This window comes from Heterocephalus glaber, unplaced genomic scaffold (assembly GCF_053883595.1).
Source record: "Heterocephalus glaber isolate CG9 unplaced genomic scaffold, H.glaber_assembly_v1.0 deba00001561, whole genome shotgun sequence".
NCBI lineage: Eukaryota > Metazoa > Chordata > Mammalia > Rodentia > Bathyergidae > Heterocephalus > Heterocephalus glaber.
Window position 1 is genome coordinate 3,499,779 of NW_028258349.1, and position 14,186 is coordinate 3,513,964.

The 14,186-nt window shown below is 45.9% G+C and overlaps 2 protein-coding genes across 3 annotated transcripts in view; both read left to right on the forward strand.

Annotated features, from left to right (window-relative positions):
• The window catches only part of Kcnj10 (potassium inwardly rectifying channel subfamily J member 10), a 30,895-nt gene that overhangs the window by 11,943 nt on the left and 4,766 nt on the right, over positions 1-14,186 (forward strand). The window contains exon 2 of one of the 2 annotated variants that reach the window (XM_021239684.2): positions 110-254. The exons of the other annotated variant lie outside the window; for it this stretch is intronic. Within the exon in view, the coding sequence (XP_021095343.1) occupies positions 150-254 (105 nt within the window). The 5' untranslated portion in view covers positions 110-149. The remainder of the gene's footprint in view (positions 1-109; positions 255-14,186) is intronic. 2 annotated transcript variants of the gene reach the window in all.
• Positions 1-14,186, forward strand: part of Slamf9 (SLAM family member 9) — a 122,660-nt gene that overhangs the window by 11,899 nt on the left and 96,575 nt on the right.

Sequence of the window (14,186 nt, forward strand, 5' to 3'; positions counted from 1 at the left end):
GGGTCAATAATTGGAACCTATGAGAGCTGCCCTTGGGAGATGCTTCCACATCAGAGAGGGACTCTGCCTCACCACCCTTCCTCCTTGTCTTTGGGTCCCCCTCTGTTAGGTGCAAGCCCTCCCTTGTCACTAGCCAACATGCCTTCAAGATGACTGGTGAGAAAGTGTTTAGAGAAGAGGTCTTCCACTGGGATCTTGTCAGTCTCTCTTCTCTGAAGTTGGGATCTCCACCAGGGCCCTGGGAGCCCCAAAGAGTAAGTCCTCTCAGCCTGGAACTTTCTCTAGTTTCCCAGACTCAGGTGACAGACATCCTGAGGCCTGGTCATCCCCGACCCTGACGAGCTGCCAGCTCCTTGGAGTCCTGCCTGAGTTTTGGGATGAAGGATGGGCAGATACTGGGGACTGGAGGGCAGACACTGAGGAACTAAGCAGTATTTAGCTTTCCTTGCCACGTGTACTCCCCATCTCTAGGCAGTTGAGAGGGTCTGGGAGGAAGTCTCATCTTGAGAATGATAGAAAAGTGGGTTAAGGGACAGTGAGTGGAAAGCCCCTTGGAATTCTGGGCTATAGTAAGTCCTATCTCACAAATCACCATTGGTAGCCTCCTGCGTGTGGAGAAGCAATATGAGTAAAAAGTCCCCAGAGATGGAGGCAGAGGTTCTGGTTTGCCATGAAATGAATGTCAGCAACTTATCTGACCTTGATGAGCCTTAGTTTCTCTAATTGAGCAGACTTTTCCTTCATCTGCAAAGGAAGATAATAATAATATCCTTATTTGTATAAGAACCTTGCAGATGACACATGGCTTATTTATCTCATGCTCTCCCTGACCACACAATGCAAAGTTTTACTGCCTCCTTAGGTGAGGAAACTGAACCCTAGAGAGATTAAGAGGCTGGCCAAAGTTCTCATAGTAAACGGCACAGACCAGGATGGCAAATAGTGGTGAAGGAAGAGATAAGGACATTTGGCTGTGACTGAGGCACACCAGGATAACAAACAGGTATCATTTGTTAGGCTAACTCCATTGGAGTGGAAATGGTTCTCTGGACCTCCATGTTAAGAAAGATTCTGGAGCACAGTCAGAAAAAAACGTACTGTGATGGATTAAGGATGCATGCTGGGGGTACTGGTAATGATTCATACATACTATAGAGTTGACCTCCCTAGTCCAGAATCACCTGGAGATCTCAAGTCTTAGTCCTTCTATATTAATCAATTAGGTTAAGTTTAAAGGTACTATCCTTAAAAGATGACTGAGATATAATCTGTGCCTTGGAAAAGCTCACAGCCTCTTGAGGGGTATGAAAAAGGGGTCCTGGAGGGGAACTTGGGGACAGGAGAAACATTGCAGGAAGAGAAGGATGCAGGAGCAAAGGCGTGGGGACAGGCAAGGGGAGCATGAGCCGTGTTCTCCGAGGCTGGGCTATGGGGACACAGGGAGCAGGAGTATGAGGAGGAACTGTGAAAGCGAAGTAAGTGCAGTCAGATAGCGAAGGATTCTGAACACTATGTCAAGCAGTTCGGCTTTCATCACCAAGGCTGTGCTGTCGGAGCCCATTAAAGGATTCCAAAGCAGAGCAGAGTGATGGGGTCGGAATGTTGTGTAGAAGGGGACTGTGGCAGCCTCGGGGTTAGGCAGGAGGAAGGCGAGCCCGGGGGCAGGAGGGCCAGGAGATCCTTGCAACATTTGAAGTGAAAGAAAGCAGGAGGCTGAACTAGGGCAGCCTCAAAGGATGTGGAGAGATGCCCACAAGGCAGAAGTGATAAGACTTAGTGACCCCCCGGGATGAGGAGCAGGAATCAGATGTGACTCCGAGGTTTCTAGCCCGAGCACTGAATGGATGTAACTTTGTGAACAAGAAAGGACATAGACATACAGAAAAGACTCTTGAGGAGAGAGGACATGGGTCCGAGCATGTTAAAGTTGGAATGTTCCAGGTAGAGGGCACTTGTAAGCACTTGAGCAGATATCACAGAGGCGATGGAATCCACGGGGCGGTTGTAACCCTAGAGGGAGGGAGGGAGAGTGGTTGCGGCAGAAGGGCCACTGGGGTGGAAGACTGACAAAATGCCCTTGGATTTAATGACTAGAAGGTCAGCTGTGACCTTGGAGAGTTTCCTATTGCTTTTAATGCCACCCAGTGTTGCTGTATGGAGCAAGTAGAATTGTTTTGAATTTGACAAGTGCATTGTAGACTGAAAAGCCATACATTTTGCAGATGGTCATTTTTATTATTTTAAATGTTAATATTATTAGCTCAAATCTTTTGATATTAGCAATATGAGACCTGTATGTTTATTTATTTCTGTAGTGCTGCCGATTGAACTGCAGGCTTTGCACATGCCAGGCAAATGTTCTACTACTGATCTAAACCCCCAGCCCCAAGACCCATATGTTTGTTTATTTGTTTGAGGCATGAGTTCAGGTAGGAATTGAGCTCACTGTATACCCCAGGCTGGCCTTGGATTTGTGTTGATCCTCCTGCCTCAGCCTTCTGCATGCTGGGACTACAGGTGTGTGCCGCCACGCTTGGCTCCCATTTATTTTTAATTGGTAATTTCATGTGGTTCCGTCTAATAGTAAAAAGAGTGGGCTCAGGTGTTGGTAGTGGCGGTGAGAGGACAGTCTAAGAGAGCAGGCTGCTGAAGCAAGGGCAGCCCTTGGGACTGGAAACCGCTGCCCCCTGGTGGTACAGAGGCAACTTCAGCAGGTGCAGAGGAGGGCCGGTAGCTGGTGATGTGGGGGAATTTGTGGGAGTTCTCTCTCACCTCTCCCACCACACATCAGTAGCCCTGCCCGACCCCTCTGCTGGAAACTCAGCAGACTGGGATGGAGGTGGACTCTCCCAAAGGGGACTTTGTCTGGAAGAATATTTCTAATATCTAAATTAGTTTGATTCCCTCAATCAATGTCTGAGAGAAGTTAGACATGGAGTCCCTCTGTGGAGAATCCTGGGGGCCTAGTCCTGGCCACGACTGATTGGAGATGAAGGACAGAGCTGGCTCATGAAGGAGGGATCCTGGACAAGGATGCTACTCATTGCCAACCCAGCCCAGACCCTCAGATTTTCCATAGCATCCTTTGGAACTTTCAGCATCTCATGTCTTACTGATAACAATTGGTTGGCAGTAACAGTAGGAATCATTCCTGTATGGCATATACCATTGCTTCCAGCTGAATCTCAGCACTGATAAACAGAGTTAGCATCTCAAGTAGATGTTCTCCTGAGGTGAGGACCCAGATGGGCCAGGCTGGAAGGTTGGGGTGTAGGCGGCTGTGGTACAGCCTCTGTCCTCAGTTGAACTCTGCACAGTGCCAAGCTCCTCACAAAGGACCAGCTCCCTGCAGAGGCCAGGATGTGCAGCCCTGCAGTCCCAGACGATGGTTAGGAGCAGACACCGTGGCCAGTTGATGACTCAGGGAGGAAGTTGCTGGGGGTGTTGGGGAGGTCGGAAGAGCAGGTGCACAAAGAGGCAGCATGCCTGGAAGTCATTCCCCTCTCCAGCCAGGGACCCAGGGGGTCCCTGAGATGCCACCCTCTGAGAAGTTCTCTGCAGGAAGACTGCTCCTTTCCTGAAGGGGACAGAAGGCACTGCCTGGGATTGGGATGGAGGAAGGAGCAGCGGTCCCGATCAGCTCACACTGACAGGCAGCAGTGTTGTCTGCCCTGAGGCGAACAGCTGACATGGCGCCATTTCTTTGTCCCTCCCTCTCTGGACTGGAAAACACACAGCGGGGTCAGAAGGGCCAGGCAGAGGTCACAGGCTCCTAGGAAATGCTTTGAAGGGTTTTATCCTTTCTTTTGATCAAACTGTGTGAACTTTCCAAACGTTACACAAGGGAAGAAAAGCCTGTTCTTCCCTGGGCCAGGGCTTTGGTGTCAGGCTGGGGCTGGAGGATGGGAGGGCCAGGGGAAAGGAGACTCCAGGGTGGGAGACAGAGGCAGCAGTGACTCAGCTGGAAAGTCAAGCCCCTGGACACACACATCGCTCTTTTTTCCCCACCTCAAGATTTGTGTGGATCTGGCTCCATTTCTATTTGTTTGTTTTCCTTGGGGCAAGACAGGAGGGAGGTTAATGAATAAAGACATTAAGTTTGAAAAGAACCCCAAACTCTACTCCATTCTTCTTCAACCTTGAGGGCTTACATAATCCTGCAGAGCTTTTCTTACTGCCCTTCCTCTTATACTCCTCTCCTTTCTCTTCTCTTCCCCTCTTGCTCATTAAGAACCCTTGGAAGCCCAGAAATGCTTCTTTTCAGTCCCCAGTGCAGCTGCTCTCCTTCTGGAAGCCTCTAAGATCACTATTCAAGTGGGACTTGGTGTCCTTCAAAGAGATAATGGGCTGGCGAGGGAATTCTGAGTAGTGTTTCCTTTCTCTACCAAGGCCAAGGGAGGAAGTTTGGTGGGATAGGGAGTTTTAAAGTGGGAAGTGGCCTTAGTTATCTTCTAACAGCACCTCCAAACTGACCCACAAAGTGCTCTGAATGCAGAGGAGAGGGAACTTCAACCCAGAGATACAGGAACTGTACACAGCACATCCTTATGATCTGTTTTTTTCTTAAGAAATGCAAATGTCTCATTGTACTTCACTGTATGCTGCTTGTATAATATTAAGATATTCTTGGGGCCGGGGATTTAGCTCACTGGTTCCACTGCCTGCTTTGCAAACACAAGGACCCAAGTTCGATCCCCCGGTACCAAAAAAAAAAAAAAAAAAAGATATTCTTTTCCCTCAAAATCTTTAAAATGAGTATCTGAGAAAAATGTGCTACAGTGGATCCTGGGGCTCTGAGTTCCTCCTGGCACATGGATGTGTGCTCTAGTTGGAGAAGTGAGGAACTGATACAGTCTCTGCCCACAGTGAAAGAAATGAAGGCCTAGAGTGTTACAGACTGGCCCCAGTTCAGAGCACGTCCTCAGCAGAATTGTTATTGGCCCCCGTGTCTCTCGCTTCCCAGCCCAGAGCACTTTCCACCAAGCAATACTGCTCCTTATTTCTGGGCAGGGTCTTACCCATCCCTCTAGCTGGGTGTAGTGGTGCGCACCTGTAATCCCAGCATTTGGGAAGCTGAGACAGGAGGATTGCTGGCAATTCGAGGTCAGCCTGGCATAAAAGTCAGTTCAAGGACAGCCTGAACTATATGGCAAGACCCTATCTCAAAAACTAAAAACAAACAAGACAGAGAGGAGAACCCATCCTGATGCCTGATCCTTTCACTCCATCCCCAGAATACTATGTATGGACTCATCCTTAGCTCAGCTGTCTCAGGTGAATGTGATTCTGCAGCCAATCCTACCTCAGGTGCTGAAACTGGTGGCTCAAAATCCTGCTGCCCGTGAGCAGGGCTCTCCCAACACAGCAGTGGAGTATGTGGGCAGATCCTGGGACAGAGTGTGAGCTGGTGCTGTAATTTGCATTTCTGTCCAAAGTCATTTATCTATACCCAGTAGTGAGTGGCTCAGGAATACCTTCCAATCTAAAGTATGAGGTGTGATAAAAATGTGGAGAATGTTTAAATTGGTTTTAAAAATATATCACAGTGAAAGACACATTATCTTTAATGTTCCTCAGAATACTTCCCCTCACTTCCCATCATTCTCACCACTTTCTGAAGCAGCCCTGGAAGTCCTCTATTGTGAGTGTCTTTGGTTGCTCTGCTGTGGCTGCCTTGATGTCCTGGAATTGATTCAAAAAATGTACCTTTCACAGTCATTTTGACTTGGGGGAAGAGCTAGAAGTTGCACAGTGCCAGATCTAGTGAATAAAATAGACAAGGACACACAGTAATGCTTTCACGAGCCTGCTTTTCCATGGGATGGCACTGGGCAGCAGCATTCACTGTATTTTTTATCACACCTCATAAGACACTCAGGAAAGAGGACTTTCAGAGCTGCTTCAGAAAATGGCAAGAACAATGGGATAAGTGTGTTGAACCAAGGGGGAGTATTTTGAGGGGGACTAATGGCAATATGTCTTTTACTGTGACACATGTTTAAAATTTAAACACCCATCATATATTTTGATCACACCTTATAATGTATTAGTTAATAAATATAGTGAGTACTCCTCCTATCTTCCTCCTGTAAAACTGGCTCCCTTTCTGATCCCATTTCCAAAACCCTAGATCAAGAAAGAGATTCCCTTCCAAGAGGAAATAGGGAGAATACTAAAGAGGCCTTAGGGCTTAGAATGCTTCTGTTAACATGGACACGTACATCTTGGAGTATAAGATAATAGAAGGATAAAATGTGATAGAGAATTTGAAGGTGATATGGCTGGAAAGATGGATAACATGCTGTTTCTCCATATCAACATCTTAAAAATCAGATCTCTAGGATGAGCCCCAGGAGCTGGAGAAGCATGATCCTCAGAGATGTGTAGGGGAAAATAATGAGGAAAGTGAAAAGGAAATCAGAAGGAAGGAATCACTTTAGTAACTGCCAGGATGAAAGGTAGGAGGGGAGAGCAGGGAGCACAGAAGGAAGCGAGAGGATAAAGACATGCTGTGTAAGAGTAGAAGCCATCACAATGGAAGGATCCTGCCTCCCATGGTCACAGGCACCCTGGGCATCCTTGCTAGGGACTTTCCACACCGGCCTGGATCCTGGGTGGGATCTCCCTGGTGTAGAGTGTGGGGTTTTATCAGTGAAGGCAAACTCGCTTCAGGATTAATCTGAAGCTACAGAGAAAAGGACTTTGGAATCCAGTCAGAACTGGGTCCAAACCCCAGCTGTGCCACAAGAAGTCGCTTGACTCTGACTCTCAGCTTCCTAAGCAGTAATTATGAGGATCATAAGACTTACTTTACAGAGCTGCTGCAAAAATGAAATGTGAGGTGATTGCCGGTCTGAAGTAGGCATTCAGTAAAGGGTAGTGTTCCCCCCTACTTTTCCGTTTCCCTGAAACAAACGTTCTGAAGGGGAACTACGCATGGCCAAAAAAGGAAAGTCACTTAGAGGCTCTGGGAAAGAATGAAAAACAGGCTCCAGCCCCACCCGGAAGAGGCCACAGCTCTGCTTCTGACCCCCACCTGCAAGAGCCGCACGGCCTCACTCCACACCAAGGCTGTGGCTGATGCCCTCCATTCTGGCTGTCCAACCTTAAATGCATGAAGCAGACTGCAAGCACAAGGGTGTTTTTTTGTGTGTGTAGTTTTTTGAGACAGGATCGTGCTATGTACTTCAGGCTGGTCTTAAACTTACTATATAGCCCAGGCTGGCCTTGACCTTGCAGTGATCCTCCTGCCTCAGCCTCCCAAAATCTGGGGTTACAGGCATGAACTGCCATGCCCAGCTGGCACAAGAGTAGTGTAGAATCAGACCACATTGCTCTTCCTCCAGTTTGTCCTGTTAAGGACTTTCCTTCACTTCGACCCAAACAAATGCCTTCTTACTCCCTGGCTGGCCCTGGATTTTCTCAATGTTATATTTTTGGCTCATGTTCCCCTTTCATTGAAAGGGCCTTTTTATTTTGAAAGCCCCCTCTCTAAATCCCGATCTCTCAGGGTCCAAATCTTTCCTATCCTTCAGGCTCAGGCCCGATGACACCTTTCTCTATGGAGTCTTCCCTGAGTGAGGCAGTCAGGGATAGAAGAAAACGCTCAAGTCCTGATTGTTGCTTATTAAATATGTTTCCTGTTCTGAATGGGAATAACATTCTTATAAGGTTGTTAGGGGAGTTGAAGAGTGAAAGAAACCCAATTTAGTCCAGTGCCTAGCATATCACAAACTCTCACACTTCACTGAGGCCTTCTCTGTGGCACTTATGACTTTCTGCTTGGTTTATGGTTGCTTTCCTTATCAGGTTGTAAGGTCTTTAAAGCAGAATCCATATCTGAGCCATCTGCATAATTCCAGGGTCTATGTAGAATCTGGTACCCAGTGGATGCTTTAAAAAAGTTAATTGTATGAATGAATGAAAACAACAACTACACTTGCACACGGTGGGCAATATCATTACAGGTGAAGATGTTTGGTTTGTTTGCACATCTAGTACTGTTTCTAATTAGTCATCTGTGGTTTCTATGTGTGCAAGGAATAAGAGAAAACCTCACAAGAGAAGACACTAGCAAGAAAGGGAGAATACAAAAGCCCCAAAGGCCCTAGGCCAGAGTGAAGTTTCACCCATGATACCAGGACAAGATCTCCCACAGCTCCTCAGCCCTACTGTGAGGATGGAGTCCCTTCTGGTTCTTAGACTGACCCGTATGACTGGAGCAGGTTGCGAGCCCCTTTCTACTCATTAATTCATTCATAAAATATTTCCTGAGCACTTAGTACATGTCAGGCATTGTGCTAATTGTCAGAGTAATCAAGAGACATTATGCCTAGACTCTTCTTTCATTGAGCTTTTTTTGTAACAAGACAAATGATGTGCCATGAAGGTGATTGCTGTGCATAGATAAACTTGTATGTGAAGTTGGAAAAAGGGCAGATCAGAGAGGACTTCATGGAAGAGTGGTCATTTGAACTGAGCTCAGGAGGCCAGGAAAACAGAAGAGAAGGAATGATCCTGTGAAGGCAGGAAAGCCTGTGAATGCAGCAGGGAACGAAGACCCATTGGTTCGCCTAAAGTGAGCCAGTGGAAAGGAGCAGCAAGAAATAAGGCTGAGAAAGAGGGTCAAAAGTAGATCACAGAGCTGGGTGTGGTGGTGCACATATGTAATCCAAGCATTTGGGAGGCTGAGGCAGGAGAATCAACTTAAGTTCTGGAAGTTCTGGACCAGTCTAACCTACATAGTGAGATCCTGTCTCAACGCCACTCCCCCCCCCCCCCCAAGAAGTAGATCACAGAAGGCCCTGGGTACCAACCTAAGTTTTCCCTCTCTTTGACTCTCTTTGGCAGATAATGAGAAGATGTTAAGTGGTTTGTTTTGTTTTTTGTTTTTTGAGTGGGGGAAGGAGCAGAGACAGTCACAGTGTAACAGAAAGTGAGTTAGGGCCGGGGATTTAGTTCAGTGGTTCCACCGCCTGCCTCACAAGTGCAAGGACCCGAGTTCGATCCTCGGTACCAAAAAAAAAAAAAAAAAAAAAAAAGAAACAAAGAAAGTGGGTGAGTTTGGGAGACAGAGGACCTGAACACGAGCTCAGTTCTACAACTTACCAGGTCATGGCATCTCATTCATAAAATAAGGATTGTGATCTTAATGCCTTCCAGGAATAATGCCATGAAAATCAAATGTGAAAGTGCTTTATACTGGGTAAATGTTCATTGATTTACGATCAGAAGTATAATTGAGGAAGAATTATCCAGCAGCAAGGTAGGATGGATTTGAGGAGAGAAGGAATGGAGACCGGATGAGTAGGAGGTTATGCAGCAATTCAGCCAGAGGGCATTAAGGAAGACAAAGAAATGAAGGAGAGGAGGCACAAGAAATAGATCCACAAAACACAGCATTAGATGGGTGTTGAGTGAGGGGAGAGAGTTTGCCGTGATCCCAGACTTTGCCCATGGGCACCTGGGAGGACAGTGGCATCTGTAATGACGATTTGGGCAACCAGAGAGGAGAGCAAGTGGGAGAAGACAGGATGCACTCCCACTTGGAAGTGAATGCATCTAAGTCTTTGTATGCCCAGACTCCTTTCAGTCAAGCTGTTCTTATGGCAGAGCAAACAGAGGAAGCTCTTTCCTTGGGGTGCTTTCCTCCAAGGTGATAGGCTTTGGGCTTTTCCCTGCCCCTCACCTGCTGGAGGGGGCTGAAACATCCTTTCTAGCCACCTGATTTAGCAATAGTCAACTGTAGGGCTCTGCAGCAACTTAAAGGATCATTCTGTCACCATCCTCCTACAAAAGAACAGTTGACCCAGACAAGGGCTCATACTGAGGTCTTTGGGCTTCCTTCCTCCCATCCTCCAAAAAAGGATTTGTAAGCCTCTGCAGCATTGCTGAAGCCTGTGTAAAGGCAGGTCCCCTCTTGCTGTGCCATGGCTCCCCTGAAGGTCTCCGTGGACTCAGTATCTCTTGTGAGGCAGACCCAGGCTGTGACCTCCCTCAGCTTCTGCCTGTCCAGATCAGTTTCCAGTCATCTCTGCAACCTGTCTTTCTCAGCAACTGTAGTTGGTTCTGGGGAAGCAGATGCAAGGCACGGTCCTGGCCTTAAATTAAGAGTTCACAGATGGCAAACAATGGTAAACAAACATTTCAAAGCACCACAGTGTGATAAAATGGTAACTTGTGCAAAAGCATGCTCAGTAAACCCATGCCTAAGTGGGGTGGGAGAGAGCCCCAAGAAGATGAACTATTTCTTTGAGGGTGGGGAAGCCTTCTAAGGCCATCTCTAACACTTGAATTTGGTTTTGAAGGGAAAGCAGGAGATCATCAGGTAGGCACTGGGCTGAGCAGTACAAAAGCAGGTCCAAAGGTGGAGAGGATAGAACAGTGAGGCTCTTTACAGAACTAGGGTCTAAGGTTGTTTGGAAGATTGTCAGGAAGAAGGCCTAGAGGTAGAGCCATTAAGGGCCTGGCAACTTGAGCTAGGAAGCTTCCAGCTTATCCTAAAAACAATAGGAGGCCTTAGCCGATTTTAGTCATGAGAGTCACAAATCATTTCCTTGCTTGAGAGCAATTCTGCACTCTGGTAAATCAATTCATTTAGAAGATAAGTGACTGTCAGGTAAAAGAAATGAGCTTGAAGGTAAAGAAAGAATGCTCTAGGAGGAGCTGACAGCATTAAGCGTGAGGTGGGAGTGGTATTTGCTAAAGGACCATGCTGGACGACACCATAGCTATGGCTGGCTTTTGATTTGGGGAAAGAATTGTTAAGTCCCGTTCTTAGAGGAAGAAGATGGTGGATGTCTTTGTTTTTGTTTGTTCACTACTCAGAGGCTGGGTCTTGCCTTTGGAATGCTGGCCCTGGTTTTTAGTTGAAATTGTTTGGGAAAACAGCGCCCACTGGAGGAGGGAGACTGTATATGTTGGGTGGGCTACAGCAAACCACTTCCAGAACTTTGGCCGGCTTCCTTCCCCAGGGGCCTAGCCAGTTTGGGGGTGGAGTGTACTGATTGTTTATCCACTGTGACTCTGGCCACTGTGGAGAACAAAGCACCTGGCGGTGGGAGGTGGCACAACAGCTGGGAGCAGCACATCACAGCTGGAGGTGGCAGAAACAAAGGCTGGCAACAGCAGGCAACAGCTGGAGGCGGCAAACACAACAGCCAGAGGCAACAGAGACTAGCAAGTAGCCAAAATCTCCAGTGCCCACGAGTCCACAGCCTTCTCACTGGGCTCAGATGCTCCAGGTTCTGTTTTCTCTCAGCTGTGGTCCTATGTACGAGGTACCACAGAAGTACCTTCTGAGAGCAGGAGACCCGTGACAATAAACTTGGACTCCACGGAAGCGGTTGCTACAATTAAAAAATATATGGACCAGGAGCCAGAAGGCCTCTATCACTAACCTAGTTGGGGGCAAAGCTCTCTGAGCCTTAGTTTGTAATGATATCTTTCTACCTACCTCATAGTGTGAGGATCAAACTACCAATTTATAAGCTTTAAAGTGAGAAGTAATAATAGACTGTTATTTTGAGAATGGCGAACAAGACTTTTCATGGGCTCTCAGGGCTTCCATTCTCCCTGATGCAGGATTTCCCCTCAACACAAAGCTGGGACTTTGATGAGGAATCCCTAAACATCAGTACAGAAAGAGCATGGGCAGAGGTGAGAGGAGGAGACAGGCATCAGCATCCTCCAGGAGCGCAGTTGGAAGTTTACAGACGATCTTTCAATCCCCATCCAAAGGTTAATCTCCTTTATCATCTCTGCAAAATGCTTGTCCAGTCTACCCTAGAATACATTCAGGGTCCGGGCACTCTCCACATTTAGAGAAGCTTCTTAAAATATTTGGATTGTCCTAATTGTTACAGAGCCCTTTGTAAAATCAGTCTGGAATCTTTCTTCCTGTAGTTTGAAATTACTGGCTCTGGATGTTCTTCTTGAGCTCAAAGAACTAGTCCAAACTTTTATTCATATGACAGCCCTTCTCAAGCCAAGTATTTTCAGACATCCGCTACGTCCTTCAGTTTGTCTCTTCTTCTGCCTAAATTCCCCATTTCCTTTAACTATTTCTCATGTGATCTGGTCCTCAATCCTCTCACATCCTGATTGCTCCTAGAGACTAGATACTGCAGGTGTGGGATAAACTGAGCCGAGTAGAATCAACTTACATTGTATTGCTTTTTTTGGTCAATCAAAATACATGAATAACTCATGTCGGTTCATTTTCTGCTAAAATGTTTAATTCTAGTCTTCATGGTACTGCTTGCTAAATTACATCTTCCCAACCCTGAATTTGCTTTAGGATATTTTTGAACCCAAGTATATAAATCAACATTTATCCTTTTTGTTAGATTTGGCCCATTCATCTGGCTCCTTTTGAGTCTTAATTATACTTAGCCCTTGCATTTGCGATCCCTCTCAGCTTTCTGTCATCCACATAGTTGACGTCTATAGAGTTCTCCAATTTCAATAAAATTTTGTTAAGAACATTGAATAAGGTAAGAGCAAAGATAAAGCTCTCTGACACATCAGGGAAAACTAATTTCAGACTCTCATTGTCCATTCATCAGTACTACTGATTTTTAAATAATTTTTAAATCACCTAATTAGATTGCCATTCTGTTTCTTTATCTTGTCTCCAAGAACAATGAGAGATCTTGTCAAAAATCTTGCTAAAGCCTAGATACACTTGATCTATTGGATTTCTCCGATTTGTCAACTTAGTTACCTTATCATACAAAGAAATCACTTGGGTGTGACTTGTTCTCAGTGAACCCTTGCTGAATCTTACTGATAACCTTCTCTCCTAACCCATTCAACAATTTGTCTATCTTGCCTGTTTGTTTATAGTTTGTGAAATGTACATTTTTTCTTTTTGAAAATTAAAATTATGTTCAATTGCCTTCAACTGTGCAGTAATTCATCTGTTCTCTAATAGTCCTCAAAATTTCTTATAGAGGGCTTATATCTTCTTTTCAAGATTTTTTTTTTTTTGGTACCAGGGATCAAACTTAGGACCTTGCGCTTTCAAGGCAGGTGGCAGAACCACTGAGCTAAATCCCCAGCCCCTTCTTTTCAAGAGTTTGAGGAATACATGAGAAGGTATGCTTGTGTGTGAACTCTAAAACAGTACTGTATATCCACACAGGCATTGTCATGGTTATTTATTATTATTGCCACTACTGAGTACTAAATAGGGCTTTATTTGGCCTTAAATAGGAATTCTTCAGGCTTCAGAGTTGTAAAGCTTCTTTTTTGTTCCAGAGTAACCAAGGACATGGGGCAATAAGTAGCACTCAAGTCTAGTTGAACAATAGTCTCCCACAGATAAAAGTTCCAAATGGCCCACAGGGTGGTAAAATGGGCATTCTGGTTGCCTCTGAACATTCTTGGGATTCTCATCCATTGGTGATCTTCAGTTTACTGTCTATCTGGATGGAAATATGGAGAACTCAGTAATTTAGGGTTTTCCAGGGGCAAGCCAGTGGAAACCAGCGGAGGGACAGAGTGTGAAGAACAATAAAACAATGACTGGTGCAGATTCTTGTGAAATGGAAATGTGACAGGCCCCTCTGATCTCCGAAAAGGGCCAAACTCCCATATCACCCTGCTCCTTCGGAGAAGATCTGGTCATCAGATTCAGAGTCCAAGGGCTCAAGATATTAAAAATTTCTCTGCTGGAAAAGTACAAGTCACTGCCTGGGCAGGGGTGCCAGGCACCTTGTGTTAAATGGATTGTCTCCGGTTTCAGTGCCTTGTCCCACTTTCTCCTACTATCAGGGCAAATAGCAATCCTGAATTTGAGCCTGTGCAGACATAGCCACTTAACTAATACGTACTCCTACTGCTCCTACTTCAGGAGACAGGAGAATTGTCAAGACAATTCTGCTACCTATAATCTGGCAATTCTGCCAATTCTTGGGAAAATGTCCCAGTGCTTCCAGGAAGCTTATGCATGCTTCTCTTCCACCACTGCTTATTTCTATTTGTTCATGTCCTGTCTGTGTTCTTCCTAATACCAATCTAGATCCTAACTCAGACCTAATTTCCTCAGATGATGCAAACAGATGATGATGATGATGATGATGATGATGATGATGATGATGATGATGATGATGAAAAAATGGGCTGGGTACTTGCAGAGCATCTTGAAGGGCAACTTCTGCTAGTTTCCTCAGCCAGATGAGTGT